The 22,747-nt window shown below is 46.6% G+C and overlaps 1 protein-coding gene across 3 annotated transcripts in view; it reads right to left on the reverse strand.

The window, feature by feature from the left end:
- Positions 1 to 22,747, reverse strand: part of NCF1 (neutrophil cytosolic factor 1) — a 38,601-nt gene that overhangs the window by 4,467 nt on the left and 11,387 nt on the right. For 2 of the 3 annotated variants that reach the window (XM_078849284.1, XM_073315831.2), the window contains exons 4-11: positions 17,519 to 17,599; positions 16,081 to 16,156; positions 11,094 to 11,259; positions 10,069 to 10,124; positions 8,730 to 8,852; positions 6,713 to 6,820; positions 5,523 to 5,640; positions 1,735 to 1,842 (exon numbers count right to left, since the gene is read on the reverse strand). In XM_078849284.1, the coding sequence (XP_078705410.1) occupies positions 1,735 to 1,842; positions 5,523 to 5,640; positions 6,713 to 6,820; positions 8,730 to 8,852; positions 10,069 to 10,124; positions 11,094 to 11,259; positions 16,081 to 16,156; positions 17,519 to 17,593 (830 nt within the window). In that variant the 5' untranslated portion in view covers positions 17,594 to 17,599. Of the gene's footprint in view, positions 1 to 1,734; positions 1,843 to 5,522; positions 5,641 to 6,712; positions 6,821 to 8,729; positions 8,853 to 10,068; positions 10,125 to 11,093; positions 11,260 to 16,080; positions 16,157 to 17,518; positions 17,600 to 18,962; positions 19,199 to 22,747 lie in introns of those variants that run through there. The other variant, XM_073315830.2, reaches the window with a different exon arrangement.

Consider the following 22,747-nt stretch of genomic DNA (forward strand, 5'->3'; position numbering starts at 1 on the left):
GCTGCTATGAATGAATGGTTTAAAAATGAATAAATAAGTGTGAAGTCAGAATATAATTACAGTAAACAACAGTGATGCTTACTTAGTTCTTCCATCGAGCTCAAGTACATTGCAGAGGAAGGCGAGCATCAGTTACTTGCCCTAGATCAAATAGCAGGTGAGTGGCAGAGTGCCCCATCCATTGGGCCACACTGCTCACCTATGCCTATTTATATCCATTGTTTCTGGTATACCACCAGTGTAATTCCGATGTAGGAATTCATGGCTATCAGAGCATTCAGATTGCATGTGTCTGAGGGTGTGTGTCATACACACACTAAAATACTGGTCCATTTGATGTCAATGGTGAAATTCCCATAAATTTCAGTGGGATCAGAACCTGGCCCATAGAATGATCAGATTACATGATTTAGGAAGCCTGGTTTCAGCCTGTTTCCTGAGCTACACCTATCACACACAACTAAAGTACTGTACAAAGTGAAAATAAACACGAACACAAAGACATGGGGCCAAATTCCCAGCTGGAATAAGATAGCATGCTGCCCCTGGGAGTTCTGAGCAGGTGTTTGCCTCTCTTCTGGGATCTGAACTAAGACCAACTCATTTTCATAACCAGTGCATCAAACAGCTATGAGCAGATGGTCCCTACTATCTATCCCAGCTATTTTTTCACACTGGGTTCATACTGTTTACCTAAGTGTAAGAAGCTTCACACTCCATTACCATACCTCCATTCACTCCTAAAATTTCAACACTCTTCACATCTGTGAAATTACATGCACCCATTTCATAGCTGCCCTAAGTAGAAGGAATTATCTTCACAATGGGAGGTATGTGTTCCTTACAAGGGCTACTTTGTTTGACTAATGCAAGTCAACAGCAGAGCTTTTGGGTGCTTATCCAGATTGAACCCAAACTCATTGCTTTTCGTGGTTCATCCCTCACTTATAATATCTTTAGAGTGTCTCTCTCTCTGTGTCGTGACAACTGCATCCTCCAGTGACTGGTGCCCTACAGATATTATAGCTTGATTAAATATTTACTGCATGGACATCAGTGAGGCTATGCCAATCCACACCAGCTCAGGATCAGACCACAAACTGGATTTGGGAGCTAATGTATGAAACCTGCCTTGGAATGATGCAGAAATGAAGAGAGAGAGTTCAACTCTGCACTATCCAGCAGTTGTTGCCGTATCAGCACCAGGGAGTTTTATTTGTCTTTTATCTTCTCAATCAAAACAAAATCCCTTCCATTAGCTCAAATTCTCCCATCAGATTAGCTAGTTTGGCAGCTCTGATTATTCAAATCTCTGCTCGCTTTTCAAAGTGAACGCAGTGAACACAGTTTAAAAACAGAATCCAATCTGAAAATTAACCAAGATTATCCCCAGAGAAGAAACTTTGCATGTGGACACCTAGAAGTAAATCCGAGTAGAGAGAGTGCTCGAGAGAAGTCTGCATAGGCCTGTTCCGAAAAGAGTTTAGCATCCTCAGATCCCAGTAATGTCAATGGGAATTGAAGTTACTCAGCAGGCACCTTGCAAGATTGGTTCCTTTGTCTTTCTTGTCAGGAAGGAAGCCTTTTAGCAACCCTCTTCCCCCACCCCTCACATAGCACTTAGGTAGTTCCTCATTTCTAGGGAAAGCGATGGGCATTCCAAACCACAGTCTGGTTTGCTTCATCACACTGTCTCCAAAGGGCAATCAGACCCTGTTTGCCCGCCCACCCTACCTTCGAGGAGGGGCGCCTTTGTTTCTCAGCGTATTCTTCACAGGGTTGTTCTCTTCCCCAGATTTCTGCAGATACATGGAGGGGTAGTAACCGGTGATTTCTTCCTTCCTGAGGTACAAAACAACATCACTTACACCTACAACTCCTTGACCAGCATGACAGCATGTCTGTAAATCAGGGGAACAACTTACCAAGGGATTCGTGGAGGAGTCTCCATCACGGACAATTTTTAAATCGAGATGGGATGTTTGTCTAACAGGTCTGCTTGAGGAATGATTTTGGGGTAAGTTCTGTGGCCAGGGTTCTACAGGAGGTCAGACTAGATGGTCCTTTCTGGCCTTGGAATCTATAAATCTACCATCCTGGCAGTTTAGCAGTTCTGGGGGGTATTATTTTTAACCTCTAGTAGTGGTGACAGCTGACAAAGCAACCTGCTCCTCTTCTCCTCCATCTCAAAACCTGCCTGCAGATACCTCAGAGAGTTTTGTCTGTTCTAGAGAATGAGTGGATAAGATCACTACACTGAGAAATGCCTTTTAAGGCCTGATCTAAATTCCATTAACTTGTGTAAGCAGTGTCAGGATGAGCTCCACCCTGACATCTGGTGGTGAGGTGTGGCAAGTTGTGGAAAAGAACTTCAGGGGCTGATCTCATTTGCATAGGCACACCCACCCCGCCTAGAATGAGGCCATAGCTGCCCAAATGGTCACTTTGGCTGCTGTGGGATCCCCAGTGTCTCTGTTATTGGGGCAGGAAGAATACATTGTTATTACCCTGATTATGGGAACTGTGCTTGGAACTGTACTTGGCCTTTTGTTATGATGGAGAGACTCACCATCAACTAAGTAGCACTCGCTAGGCAAGGGTCATGGGTTTTAAAACTCTGTGAATTGAGAGAGGCTGGGGACAAGTATTAATACTTGGTGGCATGGGCCCCTTGGTGAGGGCCTTACATGCTAATTGCACTTCCTCCTCTCCACTGTGGAATATCAGAGCTAATTTTGATTCCATTAGGAGCCTAGTTACAGGCTGCTGAGCTCACCTTGGGCTAATGGGGCACCAGCACTGAGGCTCCCCTGCTACAAGCTGAATTCACCAAAGAGCTGAACTGACTAAGAGCTGAAATCACTGAGCATTGTGTTAAGTAGTGGGGGAGCCTGAAGATATATTGTGGAGCAGTTTGCGGGATGACTGGGGTGCCTTGTGGATAGGCTGGTGGAGCAGTTTGTGGGACAGTGGGAGCTGCTGGTGGGCCGCGGAGCTGAGCGAAGGAGTTCGTGGGGCGGCTGGCAGAGCGGAGGCCTATGGAGCTGTGGGGCGGTCAGCTTCAGATCATGTAAGGTGCCTTTTACCCCCATCCCATCTCCACCCAGGTTGGGAGGTAAAGCTCCGCAGATAAACTTTCGAACTCTGGGGCTGCCCTGACCAGGGACAGAGACTTTTGGGTCATTGGGACTTTGGGTGATTTGGGGTTGCTGGACTCAAGAACCAAAGGGAAAGGGGCATGCCCCAATTTGCTTGGGGTGGGTTTTTTTTGCTCATGGGTTGTGTTATGAATCCGGTTGGTGGTGTTTCCCCAACATAATGCCACATTGTTTCTCTCTGTTATTAAAAGGCTTTTTGCTACACTCAGACTATGTGCTTGCGAGAGGGGAAGTATTGCCTCTTGGAGGCGCCCAGCGGGGGTGGTATATATTTGTCCCAGGTCACTGGGTGGGGGCTCGAGCCGGTTTGCATTGTGTTATTGGAATGGAACCCCTAGATACTGAACCCGGCCCTTGTTGCTGCCAACTCTGACAGGCAGAAGGGTTACACTTGTAAGGGAGTTGCACTAAGTCCTTAAATAAAACAGACGCTTTAAGACACCATGAGCAATGTTTTAAGCAGTAACAATTAAGGTGCAAAGCATTGCCTGAGGCTTAAAGACCACCAGGGAGTCGCTGATGCTCTATGGGACAACGCAGCTGATTAACAATAGCAGAAAATGCCCAGCACCAGGATTGCTATAGCAAACCAACAGCTTCCCCCCCACCACCACCACCCATTACCCCCATGGACAGTTACAATACTTGGCACTTCTATCACACTTTACATCCTCATTGTTTGTAACCATTAACTAATGAATTATCTTCACAACGTGCCTGTGATGTGGCTTTTACCCTTCCCATTTTACAAGTGAGGAACCAGGGCAGAGCAGTTAGGTGACTTGCCCTAGGTCATAGAAGTAGTGGGTATTAGGAGCCGGCATTAGAATGCCAGCATTCCTGGTTCACAGGTCTCTGATCAGAGCACACAGGACATCTCTCTGGATTGGGTGATACAGTTTCAAAAAGCACGTAGTGGGTGCTTTCAATGCCCTAAACGTTAGCCAATTAGCTGGCTAGAATCCATCTCAATGTACCATTAATTCTATGGCATACAATAGAGCATTACACACACACACACTTTGTTAGAAGAGCATCACTAAGGTTGCAAAGCCATGCACACAAATGTTAGGAATTGCCAGAATTAGGATGGCCTATGCAGCCTTAATTTTGACTCCCAAATGCAATATAATATACAATACAGTTGATAATTAGGTGCTGACATCCTATTTTTCCCCACAGTCCCCTGCCTCATTCAGTGCACAGATGGACGGTGCTCACTGAATGAGCAGCTATTCAGTATTGTGTAGTTCAAATGTGTGGTGCTAGGCCTTGTTTACTGCACACGATTCAAACCTGGCTCTGAAGACAGAATTACTAATTTCCCTGTAAGCTTTTCTCCCTACTGGCTCCTAGTCCCAACCTCCCTCCCTGGTCTCCTTGTCCAGTCTCCCCTCCCCACACTGTCAAGCCAGGTTCAGTTCTCCCCCAAACTCTGTCTCTTTGCCAGATCTTATTCTCCACCTCCCACATAGTCCCATTCTCCTTGCCCAGCAGGTCCCTGTCTCCCTCAGCTCCTCACCAGCCATCAGCCCCAGTTGTGATTTGCACCCTCTGAGAAGCTAGATGTTCATGTTTCTTCAACCCCACCCCCTCGGCCCTTTTCCCCCTGGGCAGCTTCCTTCTCCATGCAACTTGGCGCCAGCCGCAGGGTTACTGAAAATACTTGAGAAAGAGCCTCCCTGCTTTCCATTCCTATGCCTTGCCCCAGCATGACCCACAGCAGAGCTGCAGTTTCAGGGGAAGTCCTGCTCAAATGAGGCTGGAATAGGCTCACTGTAAACAGAATCTTCAGGGCTTCTAGCTGTGCGATAGCAAGTCTCCACTGAGCAAGTGCCACCTGCTAGTTTTGAAAGGCTTATAACTTGGCCCAGTTTGTCACGGGGATGGCAAAAAGGCACATCCCTGACACAAAGGCGACACACGTTTCAAGGTCCTGCTCCAAAGCATGGGGGCACTAAAGCTTTTAAAGGAAAAGGTCTCCCAAACAGTTTAATACGGAGGGGTGGGGAATCAATGTATTTTTCCCCAGCCTCATTCTTGGGAACAGCTCAATGTCTGGGCTGAAATTCCACCCTTCCGCCCCCCAAAAACCTATCTGAGGCAGACACCTAGCATGGCAAATTTCAGCCCAAATGATTAAAGTTTGGCAAAATTATAAACAACTGAAAACAGGGTCTTATAATGGGAAGTGTTAGCCGACCTTAATAATGGGTGATGCTACCAGCCTCATCTGTAACAACCACCCTATAATTCATGTCGGTAATTAGATTGAATGGCCAGGTTCTCTCTCTATCCCTCCCCCAGAGTGGCCCAAAGAACCAAATCCGATTTATCCTGACATGTGATTTGGATTTTTCTTACCTGACAACCCACCAGCCATCAAGTAGCTTATGGATAACCTCTATGGTGTCTCCTTCTTTCAGTGTCAGCTCATCATCCTCAGCAGCTGTGTAGCCTTTTCTGACAACATAGAGCTCCCCTGAGCACAAAATAATAGAAACAAAGGCTTAAAGGATGCATTAGGTGTTAATATCCAAGAAAAAGCTCTTCAGTGATCCAGACCACAGCTCTGGAATGACAGAGACAACACGCAAACAATGTATCCCATTTTAAACAAGACCCAGGATGCTTTGGGACTCTAAGCTGCATAGTTTGGATCCAGATCTGGACTTCCCCAAAGTTTGGGGAGGTTCAAGTGCTGGGGTTGGATTTGGGCCCCTCTCTAGTTTTGAGCCAATATGGCAAGACCTCCAACTTAGTTAGAAGCAGTCAACAAAAGCAGGGAGAGTCATTTAGCAATGCTGAATAGTAGTCCAGTAATTGAGCTTCCAAGGACACAATGAGGAACAAGGAAGTGCAATGCTGGTTCAAGCCGTTACAATCTTTCAAAAACCACCAAAATATGACGTTAGTGCAAAGAAGCATGAGCCTACGATAACTTACCTTCTGTTGTGTGAGATATGCCTTATGGATGTGAACACTGAAGGTTAATAAAAAAAACCTGTTACATCTTTCACTAGAAAAAAGCCTTTCCAAGGGTCTTGATTCCAGACAAGGACTTGGGGGGATCCTGCCTGTATTAGCCAGTCAGTCTGGGAACTACAGAGCACCAAATCCACATCATCTCTGACCCTCTCCGGCCTCCCTCTTTCTTGAGGCTCCATACCACACCTTGCTTATGTACTAACTCGTTAATGAAATATACGTGCAACTGTCTCATAGTAGCCACCAGCAAAAATACAAAAGAGACCCTGCAACAATTCCTAGAAGTTGAACTATCATCTATAGTGTGGAGTCTCAGGTTACTGGGAGCTCCTGAGGTCAGTAGTGAGGAACCTAAACTATAAGCGTCATTGATCATGGTGCCACTGCGTGGGAATTCACACTGCACTGGCTATGCTCCTGAAGTCCAGCCCTAGCACATACTGGCTCACTGTACATTCTGAGATGGATCATCTTAGTGCAGTTTCTTCTAGGATTACTCCAGAAGCCTGGTCAGGAACATGGAGATGTCCAGCGTGGATCGATTGGTGGGGGTTTGGGTTTTTTACCTGCATAGTTTGGATCCTGCTCTTCAGATTCATCAGGACCTTCCATAGGCTCCAGGTAAGCGGCTGGGACCCACCCACGTTTATTCTTTACCTGACAGAACCACCAGCCTGTAACAAAGCCAGCACAGCAGACTTTACCATTCACTGTAATGCCTTGTACTCAACAGGCTGCATCTCCAAAACCTGTACAAATAAAATCTCAGCGCAGGCCTGTGAGTGAGGGTGGGAGTCATTAACCACATCGGAGAGAGAGGGGAAAGAGAGAAACAGAGAGGTTAAGGGACTTCCTTGAGGTCATACACAGTCACTAGCAGGGCGGAGAAGAGAATTCAGGCCTCCTGGCCCTGTTCTTTAACTGTGGGACAACTAAACCGCAGAACCATGGGACAACCTATCTTGATATTCATCTTCAGGGGTTACTGTTGTGCCTCTCCTACCAATGAAGCATCAGCAGTATAAATGGAACTGTCCATGGCTTCCAAGCCTATAAAATTTGATAAGATTCCCTAAGGCCCTGTCTACATTTGGAAGTTTACCAAAGTAGCTGTTCCAGAATATTCTAGAAAACATTGAAGGCAACCTAACAAAACCCAAACTCTGGATCTTTTAATTGACTACTGGACTGGTCATTAAGGAGCCTCTGTGTGGAAAGCCATAGGATGCAAAGGAGTGGAAGGGGGACAGGGAAGAGCTGTTGTAAGGATCATCGGGGTAAAGAGGCTACTGTGTACGTAAAAATAAGTCATGCATCTGCCTCTGAACACTTCACAGTGACTTGACTGTGCAGGAAGGGAAGCCCTCAGTGTTTCCCTGAGTAGCTCCTGTATGTCATGGTTTAGAAGTGGTTCTTTGTGTCAATTACCATGACAACAGGAAAGGGGAAGACCACTTTTGTTTTGTAACCATATGGACCGTAAATTTAGGAGGTTATTTCCTTGCTGGGCACCAATCCCACGAGTCATGAGGGAAGCTCAAAGGGCTTTCTAGGATTGCATCACAGCCTCACTAAGAGATGTCCCCTACCATGTGACTCCCCATTTTCCTCATTCAGGGCAGGATTGTGATCATAGAGTGCTTGCTGTCTTTACATAATTGTGTGTGTATATATATATATATATATATATATATATATATATATATATATATATATAAATAAATATAAATGCTCTCAGCTTCCATACTTAGGGCACGGAATTTCTTAAAACACATTTTGATATACAGATGCTCACTTAATTACTCCCTTATTATTATCTCTTTGTCCTGCTGTAGCACCCAGGAGCCCCAGCCTGGGACAAGAGCCCTCCTGTGCTCAGTGTTTGTACAAACACAGAACAAAAAGATGGCCCCTGCCTCAAAGAGCTTCCCGTCCACACATCGAGTACATTGCGGGTCTAAAGCACCGTGCAAGCTTTCACTAGCTCAGCCACCCCTCAGGAGGGAGGCAGGGGCTCTGATTTACAGATGCACTGGGAGGAATTCCTCCCTGCACTGTGGCTATGTTGCCATGGTTGCACCTGTATAGAGTGGCTGGAACAATTCATACAGTGGGGGAGCCGAGAGCCGTTGAACCACACTGTAAACCCTGGATATGATGGAAAGCACTTCAAGCACCCCTAGTTCCATCACCTATGCACAGTGGCCACAAAACAGCCAGAAGGCTTTCCTGGGGGGGTACCTCCAGCAGAGAGGTGGGTGCAGAGATTCCCCCATCCCAGCTATCCCTGCTGCCCTAACAGCCCAAAGCAATTGGAAAGGCATGTTGCCTCCCCACTTGGCCTCTGCTGGGGGCTCAGCACTGGCGCCCACAAAACGGTCACAGAATGAGTCAGTGGCAGAATCAGGAAGGGAACCCAAGTGTGCTTAGCGCTCAGGCCTGTTCCCAACCCATTAGGCCTCGCTACTTCTGTGAAAGCGGCTCTGCAGACCTAGAGATAGGCCCAAAACAAAATCCCTGTCTCTACAATGGGCTGAAACAACAAGCTGGATCTGAGCAGCCCTCCACAGCAATGGGCTTTACCACTTTCACTCTTCTCCACAACGTCCACCATGTCCCCAGTTTTCAGAGCCATCTCGGAGCCGGAGTTCTTCTCATAGTCTGCAATCGTTCGGTAAGTCTGCAGGATGATGGGGCCAGTAATGTCTGCAAGAGAAAAGCGGGGACAGAATTTCAGGAGCTCCTGTCATCGTTTTCCATCCAGCACAGTTCTGTTGATCGCCCGGGGAGAAGTCAGGGAAACTCCAAAGAACCTCAGTGGAAAGTCCAAAAGTTTCTCAATTCCTAAGGGGTCGCAGTTCTGGTGTTCTCACTGCCCTCGGCGGCAATGCTCTTGGAGTTCCTCTAGCAAGGATCAAGAAAAACAGCAGCAAGAACGATAACTGCACTAGGAAGACAGCCACTGCTGCTTAAGGACCCCAAATGATTGTATTCACAGCACAGTGAGCAAGCAGTAGCATTTAGCATGTTGCGTAAGTGTCCCAGAAAAGGTTTGCCCATCACAGGTTGCCATCACTCATGGCATTTGCAGAAGGGATGGGCAGCCCCACGAGCCGAGCAAGCCCCTGGCTGAAGATTTGAAACCTTACAAGTAAAGGAGAATGGATTTGACTTTCAAGGAGACCTCGCCTACCCATTCCAGTCATGCACGGGAAGCGTCTAGACTGAACATGTATTATGTACAAAAGGAGAGAGGGCAACATATCAATGCTCTGTAGGGTGCCCCAAGCTTGAAGAGAGGAACTTGGTTTCTGTTGAGTTCTATCAAGAAATAATGCGACTGCGGCATAAGGCGCCAGTCCTGCAAACAATTTAAGCACGTGTTTCAATATATCCTTACTGGGCATGTGTGCTTTGCTGGATCAGGGTCGACTGTGCGGCCGGAATGCAACCTCCAATACAATGCATTCGCCCATGTATGGTGAGAGCATGGCCTGGAGGCCCCATTGACTCCTTCCGGGTGCATGAGTCTGGCACTTAGTGCCACAGTGGGGTCTGTATTGGACCCGCTTTGGGGCTGCCATTCCCCTAGGCTGGCATGGAACCCTCCATTCACCACTCCAGGAGCAGTTTCTCAATTCACTACACCCACCCTACAAGCCGCTTCCTCAGAGATGGCCGTGCTGCTCTGTATGCAGCTGGCACCTCCTGCCCCATGGCTGAGGATATCTGCCTTGCAGCAGGGCCAGCCCTACTGTACCAAGGGGCAAGGAAGCTGGTGCCCTGTGCTGAACACTGTCCCACCCTGGAGATTATTCTCCCTCTGTAGATATTTTCCCACAGTGCTGATGGAACCATGTGCTCACTGTGGCTAGAACGGTTGCTTATGAGCATCAGAATAAAAACCACAACTACTTCTTACCTGCGACATTTTTCTTGGAGTCCTTTGGCACTAAATATGTCTCTGGTTTCTTGATGCTAGATAAACAAGAATGAAGTCAGTTTAATGCCAGTGGATGCTGACCCTTTGTTTTCTCCCTGGTCCTATTAGCAACAGGGTTCCCTTCCCTCCATACAAAGAGCATAAGAACAGCCATACTGTATCAGACCCATAGTCCATCTAGCCCAGTACCCAGTCTCAGACAGTGGCCAATACCAGAGCATCAGGGGAGTGTACAGAACAGGGCAATTTGGAAAGATCCATCCGTTTTCCCCTCCTGGCTTCTGGCAGTCAGAGGTTTAGGGTCGCCCCGAGCATGGGGTTACATCCCTGACCATCTTGGCCATCATCCCTGCACCTCCAGATCCAGTGTAGATGTACCCTTAGAAGACAGGGAAGGCCATTAGAGGGCTCACCAACTATTTAAAGAGATAGTACCCAATTCCTATGCAATACAACAATGAAAATAACCTCCTCTTTGGGCAGAGGCCAGGACTGAAATACTTCAGTCCGATAGTCACTCAATCTTTCTGAAAATTTGACCTGAAAACAGGAGTTTAGAATGGAAATGCGCAGGCAACCTTAACTATAGCTGTTATTAGTGCTCTGGCTATGTAATATATTATATCATATCATATTATTTATATGTTCTAGGATGTTAGTCTCCTATTATATTAATATAAGGAATCCGATCATGTTAATCAGAACATCAGCAATTGAGTGGATGAGAATTCTTCCCATTCTCACTTGGGTAAAGACAAACATAAGGAAGTTGCATAGAAATGTGTATGTTACAAATTTAACATCAAGTTGAGTTAGATTCATAGATTATAAAGCCAGAAGGGACTATTGTGATCATCTAGTCTGATCCACTGCCTAACACAGGCTGCAGAATTTCCCTGCATTAATTCCTGTTTCAACTAGAGCGGATCTCATAGAAAAATACCTAGACTGGATTTTTAAGTGGTTAAGATGCCCTGAGTTCTTGTGGAAGTGGCCATACTCACTGGCTGTCTGTGGGTGGGTTCAAGTCGTCAGGCCTGACTTTGAAGAAGTTCAGAACATGGGAGCATCGGGAAATCTTGTGTGGCAGATTCAGTAAGGTGTAGCAGTATTCAGTCAGCGTGCCTTGCCTGTTCTGTGTAGATCGCTGGCCATCAAACCATTTGGGTGCTAGAAAAGAGCAAAACCAGGGAGACTTATTTTTTGTGTCCAGCGCTTTTGGGAGAGCTGCCTCGGTAGAGGTAGAGGTCACCTTGATGCCGAATATCAACCTGAAAAAAGAGCTGAGGAGAACCCAAAAAGTTCTAATCTACAGTGACTGTTAGTCAGATGGCTTCTTGCTCCCTCCTAAGGTAACGGAGTTTGGGAGCATCTCAAAGCATCCTTAGACGCTACAGGGAACATTTTTGAAAGCAGTGGCTACTGCTGACACCAAATGGGTGCCATCCGTGCAGCTACATCCCAAGGGTGCTTTGGAAGAACATGTCCTTGGCAAACATGTTGAAAGGCCCATTGTCAATACGGAGCTAAGTTTTAAAGAAGTTCTGCTGCCGAAACACAGAGTTCCTCCTTTTGTCAAGCCGGCAGCAGAAGCCCAGCGGCAGCCAGTTGCACACCCTGGATCTAAGCAAAAGCTTTGCAGTGAAGACAGACAGAGCAGCTTTGTGGAGAGAGTGCTAATCTGAGCAGATTACTTCCAGCCCCCACGAGGGAACGGGCTGACGAAGAGCGCTGTACAGACCACAAGAGGAAGACCCCATGTTAGCGCTGTGGAGCTCTAATGTAATCCCCACAGCCCATCACCGGGGTAAGCCCACCTCAATTTAGATTAGCCTTTGTTCTAAATGGTCCTGATTCATTTATATGAGGCGGAGAGATCCCCTCTCTCTTCAATTATCGCAGCGCAGGCTGAAGCTTTATAAACACAGTCCTGGAGAAGGAAAAATATTGACCACCGCCTCTGAGCCACATCGTTATATCAACCTTACCTCCACCCCCTGTAGGCAGTGCTAGGTGGAGGCGGAGTAACCACGCCCAGGGGAGAAGCTCTCCCATCAGTGTAGGAGCATCTTCCTTTAAGCACTCCAGTGGCGCAGCTGCATCAGTGCCGACGCAGCGTTTTAAGCGGTGACCTACCCTAAGTAACGTGCCTAACGTCACCCGGGAAGAATGCGGCCGAACAGAGACGTGACCCTGGGTCTCCCCAACCCCAGTCGAGTGCCCTAACCACTGGCCCATAACACTTCTGAATTCCGAACAACTTCCCTATGCAGCAGGACCGTGCTATTACCACCGTTTGGCAGGCAGAGATCTGAGACACAGAGAGGCTACGGGGAGGTCCAGCCTTAGAACACTACAGCAATGCAGCTGCAGTGTTAGACACACCTACGCTGACGGAAGGGGCTCTCCTGTCAGCATCGGTAATCCACCTCCCTGAGAGGCGGTCGCCTGATCAACGTAAGAATTCTTCCGTCCATCTTGCACTGTTTTCACCCAAGGTTAGTATAGTTACATAGAATCATAGAATCTCAGGGTTGGAAGGGACCTCAGGAGGTCATCTAGTCCAACCCCCTGCTCAAAGCAGGACCAATCTCCAATTTTTGCCCCAGATCCCTAAATGGCCCCCTCAAGGATTGAACTCACAACCCTGGGTTTAGCAGGCCAATGCTCAAACCACTAAGCTATCCCTCCCCCCATCTTGCGGGGGTGTGGATTTTTCACACCCACAAGAGACCTACCAATACCAATGTAAGCTCCCAGTGTAGACCAGGCCTGGGTAACTCTAAGTTCACACTGGAAGTCTGTAGCAGAGCAGGGGACTGAACCCGGGTGTTCCAAGTCCCAGGTAGTGCTCTAAGTAGGGTCATCCTTCGTCTCGCTTCCACACACCGTTGAATTGCCATGTGTCGCTAGCAGCAGTGATCATGCCTCAGACTTAGCGATGGGAGATGCCCTGTTAAGAGGAGCCCTACACCTATTGAACAGAAGCCTACAGCTCTCGGATTTAATAATCCAATTTAATCAATTGGAGGGGGAAAAAACCTCCTCAAACCAGAAGATGACCAGGAGTGGACAGGTCAGGCTGAACTATAATTCGTTGTTACATAATTATGTTGCTTACAGACTGTTCACACAGGATGGGGGAAAGGTGGGGCTTGCGGGGAGAGAAAGAGATAGGAGCATGTGCATTAATTCTTTAACTCTGCAGTAGGAAGACAGGCAGCAGGGAGGCTGGGCTAAGTTCTTGGCAGAAGCTAGCAAGAGAATAAACGAACTGTGGAGATAATACAAGGAAATTAATCTTCCTGAAATTTTGACTCACCTCACCCAGCATGTTTGCGTTAGGTAATGAAATGATCAGTACATTGTCTTGAGCGCTCTGAAGAATACAGGTGCATGCATAAGTTACAATCCAGTGCAACCACTAACTTCACCCATTAAGAAGGGAAATTCTTTCAGTTCCTCAAATCATTATTACTATGTGCTCTTTCTGGAGCACACCCATGTGCCTTTAGGCAAATCAGCACTGTAAATATACTGGTGGTTACTGCGTTCAGGTGGCAGGCAGAGAAGAATGAATCTCAGCACTGTTACGGAGGGGTGCAGTTTGCATTTTGATTCATTCTTTCCAGGGAAATGAAGGTCTATCTTGATGTAGATCTTTTGAAGGTCACCTCAGTACCATGCTGTCAAATGTTATGGGAACCTGTAGTTTATTTGTGTAGGTGGAAGCCAAGAAAATTCCCTTCTAACCTGTAGGGTTCCCACCCATCAGCATGTATTTACTCCTAGCCAGAGACTGTATTTCCTTCCCGCACTCTATGGGCCACACGGCCAAAGAGCTTTGCTACCACATAGGCACCTAAATGGTCAGATTTTCAGATGTGCTCAGTACCTAGCCGCTCCCATCGTTCTCAGCTATACTAGTAACTTCATGCCTATCCTGGCACAGACAACACGGCAGGCTTCAAGCTCTCTGGGTCAGGCTTATATTCATTTGGTGTCTTGTGCAACATATGGCACATTAAAGACAGCACATTGCTGTGGCAATTGTAATTCTCCAGCGAGTCCTTTAAATCTTATAATGGAGAGTGGTTTCCTGCTGTTTATTCTGCACCTATACAGGCCATATGTAAGACAACAGGGCAGAGCTGCAGCCGTGGCTTCCCAACATACTATTAACTATTTCTTAATGAAGATTTTTGTCTGTTTCTTTAGTTTATTGAGAAAAGTGGAACAACGATTTTTTCCTGCTCGTGTTGCTCAGAAAGGTCTGAAGGGATTTCATTAATAATTTCAGCGACTCCTGTGTTTCACCAGTACTGCTATCAGTGTTACAAGCAGCTCTCCTGGCTATGCTGGTGGATCTTACAACTTCCTCAAATGTACAGATGTTGTTTCTGGGGCCTTTCAGCAAAACCAAGACACAGCCGCTACAGTCTGACCAGAGCAACAACTTTGCAACAGAGCCAAGAATTTTCATGCACCAGGACAGGAGGCAGACAAACATACCACTTCATCTTTCCCTTTACGATCACCACCTTTCACTGCTAAATCCAACTGACCCGATGTTGGGTGTTCCTCATATCTAAGGGATTTCTTCATTAAAAATAGAGCAACAAATGCTGACAGAGAAATATGACCCCACCCACCACAGCTATTACAGTAACTAATGTCAGCAAAGTGAAATCTTCTTTGAGAAACTACTCGTGTGTAAAATTCCTTATGAGGACAGGGGAAAGTACATTGGGGGCATTCCCCAACCAATGGCACTTAGTAGGTTTGCATTTACCCAAAGGTTACTCAGATCAGCGATAGGAACTAATGCCAAATCCAGCTCCCAGTAAAGTCCATGGGCAAATACCTCTTGATTTCTGTGTAAGCTTGATTGAGTTCTAAATCCTGCTCCACTTATTCACTCAGGTAATCCCAAGGAAGTATTATTAACGGCTATTTCTGTGCATGCATTGCCTCAGAAGCATTCATAAATTATTCCTCATAATCACTCTGAGGGAGATAGGTAGCATTATCCCCGTTTTACAGTGAAGGGGAAACTGAGGCACACAGAGAGGTGCAATGACTTGCTGAAAACTGGGAACGGAACCCAGATCTCCTGACTCCCACTGCCTTAACAAGTAACCATGAGAGCTGGAAAGCTTTCTGCCTGCCAAGGATGGTGCTTAGGCTGACATGAGTCTTTACAGCAGTCGCTCATCTCATCCCTAAATTGCAAGAGGGAGAAGTGGCTGGGACGGAAAATGAGTGTACATTAATGGGAAGCAGTTACACCACTTTCCCTGCATCTGCCAGAAGTGGATAGGCTATAGGCGGTTACTGATTTGTGATCTGAAACCATATGTGAAGTGACTGTTTTATTTACAGTAATTTCGTGTTTGTTTTAAACAGAAGCCTGTCAGTTCACCTAAAAGCACCTCCCGATTCTGCTAAAATGCCTCTAAAAGCACTGGGACACTTTGCAGCTGTATTGTGTTTTTCTAGAGTTGATCACCTACACTTCAGGAAATACACAACAAGCCACCTGCGGTGGGTGTTCATTTAGTCACATCTTCCTCCAGTGGAGAGTTCCAGTTACTACAACAGTCTGCTACTTACACCTAATGGAGTTACTGTATACTTTTAATGACAGGTTTCAAAGTAGCAGCCGTGTTGGTCTGTATCCGCAAAAAGAAAAGGAGTACTCGTGGCACCTTAGAGACTAACCAATTTATTTGAGCATAAGCTTTTGTGAGCTACATGCATCCGATGAAGTGAGCTGTAGCTCATGAAAGCTCATGCTCAAATAAATTGGTTAGTCTCCAAGGTGCCACTAGTACTCTTTCTTTGTGTGTATACTTTTAAAGGTCTCAGGTCCCATCCCCACTGAAGACCCTGGTGTCTGTGTGTATGCAGATATATTACAGAGGGGCTGCCGTCCCTTTTCATTCCAGCTTCCTGCTTTGAAGAGAGTGGCTGCTCTATACATCTACTTACCTGGTAAGTGAGGGATGATCCTGTTCTCAATGTTGATGTCCCCAGATTCAATGGGAAACATTTCCTTCAAGGATTTCTAACATGAGAAGAGAAACCAGTATTAGGCACACAGTCCAGTCAGCATATCCAGGCAAAATTCCATCCGATTCCTAGAGTGCTCATCCCTCAGGCTCAGATCGAGGACACCAGTAGAAGAGACTCAGGCCCTGGTTTTCCAAAGACCTCAACTTTGGCCTCTGACTGCACATCCAATGGGGAGCTCAATTTTGCAAGCCCATTTTATAGCACCTAGACAGCTAGCTTGCTGGTTGTGGTGACAAATCAGGTAGCTAGCTTTAAAAGGTCAGATCCTGAGAGTTGATGGCACTCAGCACCTTGCAGAATTGGGCACCCATTAAGGACATTAGGTAAAATTTTCAAAAGTGCCTAAGTGACTTAGGAGCCGGGTCCTATTTTCAGAAGTGACTTTTAGGCACTTAGGTGCCTCAGTCCCATTGCCTTTCATTGAGATTTTGGCTCCTAAGTCTCTTTTGAAAATGGGAAAGTTTTACCCTTTAACACTGAGTTCTTAATACAAATTGTAAATAAAGGCAAAGAAATAATCATCAAATAATAGTCTGCCTCCATCTGGGGACCGGAATACTTTCCAAACTGGAATAAAGCTTCACAACACTCATGAGGGAAGGATTGTTATCCAGGTGTTACAGATGGATAAACACCGTTCATGATTAAGTGAACCTGAAACCGTCAATAGACTGCAGCGGCAGGTGGCTCTTCTGGTGTGTGCCACTGGATACTGAGTTAGAGAAGCCACTCTCCCAGGAAGCCCTGGGACAGGACGTGTGTACCTTGTGGTAACAAGTTCTCCCGAGGGCAGTTTGTATCCAGCTTAACTTCTCACTTCACTGCAGTAAAACGTCACTAGAAAGAAAATCAGTTCCAGACTCCTCTGTCTGGTGAATGGCAAAGGCCCCCTTGGAAGGTTCTACGAAAAGGGACAAGTGCCTTCTTCCAAATCAGCCTAGCAAAGGCTGCTAATTAAGTGGCTAATGGGGTATCTAGGCCACTCAATTCCTGTCCCTCTCCTGGGGAAATCAGATCGCATATGATCTGAGGTCAGCTGGCCCAGACTGAATGCTACAAGTTTTATATTATGGTTCTGAAAACATAAGTGCAACTTCCATTGAAGTCACATGAACCTTCCCTCACCATGCATAAAAGGCGTAGGCATTCCCGTACCACAGTGATGAGCCTGTTATAAAGGTCTGGCTAGACAGAATACCGCCGCAAGCCTTCATAACCACACCAGCACAATCTGTATAGCACTCTCCAAAACGGACAGAATTTGGCCTTCGTTATTGCCTTTGAAGCTCCTCCAGCCCTCTGCCCCCGCAAGCCAGACTTAGCCTGAACCAATACCAACCGAGAGTTGACTTACATGAAATTCATATATCTCCGTAAATTTTCGATAGACTAGTTTTTCGGTTAGATCCTGCCATTTCACCAGGAACATGTAAACCTATTGAACAACAAACAGAGTTCAGATTCTGCAGTTTATCCTGTGGGACCCCAATTTTTACCGCCATGTAGAAACAATCACGGTCTGTGATCCATTTTCCAAGAGATGCCAGGTAGATATTCTTGTTTGCTGGAACGAACACCACACACATACCTAGCTACAATCTATTTCCAAATCTGTGTCAGTAACAATCCTCATTTTTCTCTATTCATAGAAAACTCAGCAAGCATATACAGTACAGTAGGTTCTAGCACAGGATGGTACAAAGGACTGATTTCCTATAAACATAGCCATTCAGCAAATATCACATAGGACTCTTCCCTCTCCCCCTCCCCCATTCACACTACCCATGGTGCCAGTCTAGACTACTGCTTGTCTGCTCCTCTCAAATACCCCTGTGCTTTCTTCCACACTGCCCCCACTAAGGGAATGCCCCCCCGCCCCAGAACTGATCCATGAGGCTAAAGTCCCATTCTCTTTCATCTCTCTTCCCAAGAAGACCATCTCCTGTGATGCTTAGAAGAAAATCAGCCACCTCTGTAGAGGCTCAGCTGTGGGGCAGTTGAGTAGAGGCAATATTTAACTACAAAAACCTAAAAAAAAAAAAAAAAAGTAAAACTGGTTGAAAACGCCTATTTTATTTCCATTAAAATTTTCAGTTTTTTTCCATGACAATAATTCAGAATGAACTGACAATTTTTTTCATTTTGGTTCAAATCTTTTTTATAAAAAAAATTGAAAATTTCATCAATGCAGAACTGTTTTCACAGAAAATTTTTATTACAGCAAAACTTTTTTCCCCACCCAAAAAAAAAAAATGTTGATTGAAAAATTTCATCTAGCTCTGTTGTATACAGAGAAAGATTAGGGATTGAAAAAGTTAGTCAGAGAATAGAAATGCAAGAGAGACTGGGGAGAAATGGAGAGCGGGGAGCCAGGAGAATTGCTTTTCCAACAGTGGCAAGTGATCAAAACCCCCCAGTGACACCCTCCATATTAAAGCTAGTGACAATTGTGAGCCAGGGCGTTCAGTTCCTATTTGCCCCAAAGTTCTTGGTTCTGAGTACCCCGCATTTTGGTTCAGCCTATTACAAAGACAGTAATCAGCCAAGCAGCTGAGATCTGGACCCAAAGTCTCCTGATGTTCTTGGGTGTTCAGGTCTGGAACAGACATTTCTAACTACAATCCAGACTGCTGTCTCAGCTCAGAAGAGCAGCAGCATTCCCCCAGAATTTTACTTTTAGAATTTCTCTTTCAAGGTATTATTTAAAATTGAAGGTAAAACGAAGCAGAGGGAAACTATACCTAAAGAAAAAAAACCCTTCAGTTTATTGCTCTGCAGTGCAATCTCCGAGTACTTACATAATGTTGGCTTGGAAAAAACCTTTTCTCGAAGCCAAGCAGCTCAATGTGTCTGATGTACGTATCTGCCATGGCTGAGGCTGGCCCCTTGTACTGAATGCTAGAATCTGGCTATTTAGCTGGTGGTAGGATGGAGCTGTTTGTCTGGACACTCACTGCTGCCCTCTCCTCCTTCTCTGCCTGTGCATCGGGTGACTTCTTGTATCCACCCTGAAAAGGGGAAGTTGCACTGACTATATCACCCTTAGTTGTTTCACCAATTGTTGGTTTTATTAGTGGGCTGTTTCCTGCTGTGAGTCTCAGGATCAGGAACTAAATAAATCCCTCTGGGTTCAGCTCTCTCCTTCTTTCTCATCGCCAAAAGTCTGCAGACGCCGTGGGGAGAAGGGTGGAGATGCTGTGAGAATCAGGATCCAGACACCTCAAGAGGAGAGTGAGGGGGCCTGAACCCCAAAGAATAAGCAAGTGAATGAACAGGCTGTCTACAATGTTATTGTGTAGCAAGAGATGTCAAGTAAGGTCTTTTGGGAAAGCATGCGATGGCCATTAGGAGATCTGTGTGCAGGTTGGGATCTGTGTGCAGGTGTACAGAACATTGCCACTGGAACCAAGATGCAATGCAGCATCACCGTGCAGGAGTTGTGGGGAGGGAGGGACGGACAAATCAGGCAGGGAGTGGTTGACGTGAAACTAACTCCAAGCACTGAGCATTGTATAATCCAGGGAAAGGCAATGGTGGAGCATGAAAGTTCATGGAAAGTCACTGACAAGGAAACCTGTCTTGGGAAACTAAGGAAGGAGGGAGCTTCCCCCACTCTGTGTAACCATGAATTACCATGGGCTGAGAGAAAGAAAACACCCGCTACCTCTGTTACAAGGGAAGGGTTTCTTTGAAGTGAAGGCTATCCACAAATATCTGAGGAGGGAGCTGCCTGCGAAACACTGGCTCCCCTCTAGGGCACAGGGCATGCTGGGAAACTGTTCCGAGGCAACAGGTAGCTTGTATTAGAAAAGGGAACTGAGCTAATACAGCAGTGTAAAGGCTGAGGTTGCATCTTTGTGTTTATTTTTTGTGTAACTTGGGTTTGCTTTTCCGCACTATTTCATCTCTGAATCGGTAACATTTCTATTACATAAACTTGTTGTTTATTTTTATCCTGTTGTGCAATCTTCAGCCCCATGGGGACTGATAAGTTGGGGCAGGTTTTACTCCCCCAGGGGTGATGAACCAGAAGGGAAAAGTCCAGGTGTCTGGTAGTTAAGAACTCAGGGAGACAGATCTGGGGGAGCTCAGGACCAAAAGGGCTACTGGGGACACCAGGCAGGTGGAAGCCAGGGTGAGACCCTTATGCTTATAGGCTGGCTACCGGGGTCAGAGTTCTGACCGTTAGCAGCATGACATTAAGGCACCCAAAGTTACGAAGGAGAACCCCTTAGTGGTCGGGGTGATCCCCAAAACATCCCAGGGGCATAGTCGTTACTGAAGTTACACTATCAGCAACCAGGCCAAACCCTTGTAGTAACAGACCCTAATGGATTCAAAGTGAGGGAACAAAGTCCAAGGTGTATTATTTTCTTTTGTTTATTTTGTGTTAAGGGAAACAGAACACGGAAAGGGGGAAGTGAGCGAGTTAGCGTGCTTGGACACCGTGGACAAAGAGCAGCATGGGAGCTTATGTTTGAAATATGGTCCTTCCCACGGGGGAAATCAGAGGATCAGGTGCTAAGTATTTTGAACGGGAGGAATAGAACGAGGGAGATGGACCAGAGCTGGGAAACCAGCCAGACCTTATTCCCTGCAGGGCTGGCCAGATGGCAGCTCTGCAGGGACGAGGTGGCATATGACCTCCAGATGGCAGAGCTCAGAATGCAAGAGGAGAAAGCTCTCTAGGGGGCAGAGGAGTGGGCCCACCAGTGATGAATGGAGGCGATGGAAGCAGAGGAGTGAGCATACCAGCAGCCGATGGAGGCACATAAAATGCAGGTAAGAGTGCTGGAGCAGCCGAAAGGTATTCCCCAGCCTGCAGGTAATCCCGACCCCCACCCCCAGCATTTACCTAGCTGGGACAGACTGTGTCCATCTTGCCAAGACTCAGCCTGTATAGATACTTAACTGCTTTTGTAAGAACATGCCAGGCCAGTGGCATGGTTAAGGACAAATAAAGGTCTCTACAGATCCCCAACATTTCAGTAAAGTTTTCCAGGTCTTCACTGGTTTGGGCCAGGAGGAAGCAATGAACTATGATAAATATAAGCAAGCTGTGCCACTAAGGTTTCAGATTACTCCTGAATCACACCGTGTAAAGTTTAGGGACCTAGAGAAGCAGGACAATATCCATCATGAGGAGTTTATGCATAAAATGTGGGATTATAGGGAATATCTGGGCAAAAAGTAAAGGGCCAGAAGGCGATTATGAGAAATTAGTTGATTTATTCGCCCAGGAACATTTCTTTAATGCTTGTTCAGATGAAATCAGAGCTGCCCTATGGGAAAAGCGTCCTGACATAGCGCGGACGGCTGCCGGTTTGTACTGGGGATTGAAAGAAACCCCCAAAGGGAAGGAGAGAGGCCCAGATTTGTTCACAGGAGGAAGCCAAGGCCAAATATACCCCAAACAGGTACCCTCCAAGTAACCCAGTTACAAACCTCTGGCCCAGGACATAGGCCCAAGGACATGCCTATACCGAGCATACGAGGAGATACTGCCTCAAGCTCAAGTCCCATCCTGCCAGGGTTAACACAGCTATGGTGAACTCAGGACGTAAGGAGGGTGTTAGTAGACTTTGTAAGGTCTGAACCTATGGAGGTGGACAAGATGTTCATTGAGGATGTACAGGCAGATGGCAGGGTATGCTATTCCTGGAGAGAGACGGCTGTGCAGATTGCACAGGTTAAAAGGGAGATGCTCAGAGAGCTTGACATGCTTCCCAGGGGAAAATGTCAGACTCCTCTTTATGGAAAGTTGGGAAGTCACAGCATCCTGAGCCTACGCAGAGTTGGAGTGGAAGGGGGCGACATATGCTCTGACCGTGGGAATTTGGGATGGTATCCCTGCAGACTCTTTGGCTGGAAATGATGACATATCAGTGCCATGGGAAATTGTGCATCCGAGAAGCCCTTTTGCCTGGCCCAGTGGAGGAAGAGACTGAGGGGACAGGGAAAGCCCCTTTGCTGGGCAGGGACATGTTCCCAGGGAGGGGGCACCAGCTCCTCTCACTGAAGCAGCCCTGCAAAGAGCTTTTGTTAACGGTCAGGACACAGACGCTTCCCTAGAGAGCATTAGGGAAGCAGTGCATAGCACCACCCCTGCAGAGGATAATAGGGAAGAGGGTAGGATATTTAGGGAAACCCCAGTGGGAAAGGAACAAGGGCCCCAGGGAGCCCTACGGACAACACCTATTGCCCCAAAAGCACAGGGCAGCGTTACTGTGGGTAGCTCAGGACTGCCATTCGCTGGCCATCCAGGAGTAGAGAGACATTGAAAGGCTTCAGAGGGATTTTTATTGGCCCACTATAATCCTGGACATAAAGGAATATTGTAAGTCCTGTGACTTGTGCCAAAAGTGGAAAAAGACGGGAAGTCTCTGCAAAGTTCGTTGCAACCATTGCTTCTAATTGGCGCAGCATTCCACAGGGTTCCCACGGCCATTATGGGTCCATCCCCTAAGCTGCCCAGAAATGGAAAAACATACAGTACATATGGGTAGTAGTTGACTTTGCTAGCAGGTCCCACGTATTCTCTGAGTCATGGAAAAGGTGCGGGGTAAGAATGATGGTCTGCCCC

Source organism: Lepidochelys kempii, chromosome 17, assembly GCF_965140285.1.
Source record: "Lepidochelys kempii isolate rLepKem1 chromosome 17, rLepKem1.hap1, whole genome shotgun sequence".
Classification (NCBI taxonomy): domain Eukaryota; kingdom Metazoa; phylum Chordata; order Testudines; family Cheloniidae; genus Lepidochelys; species Lepidochelys kempii.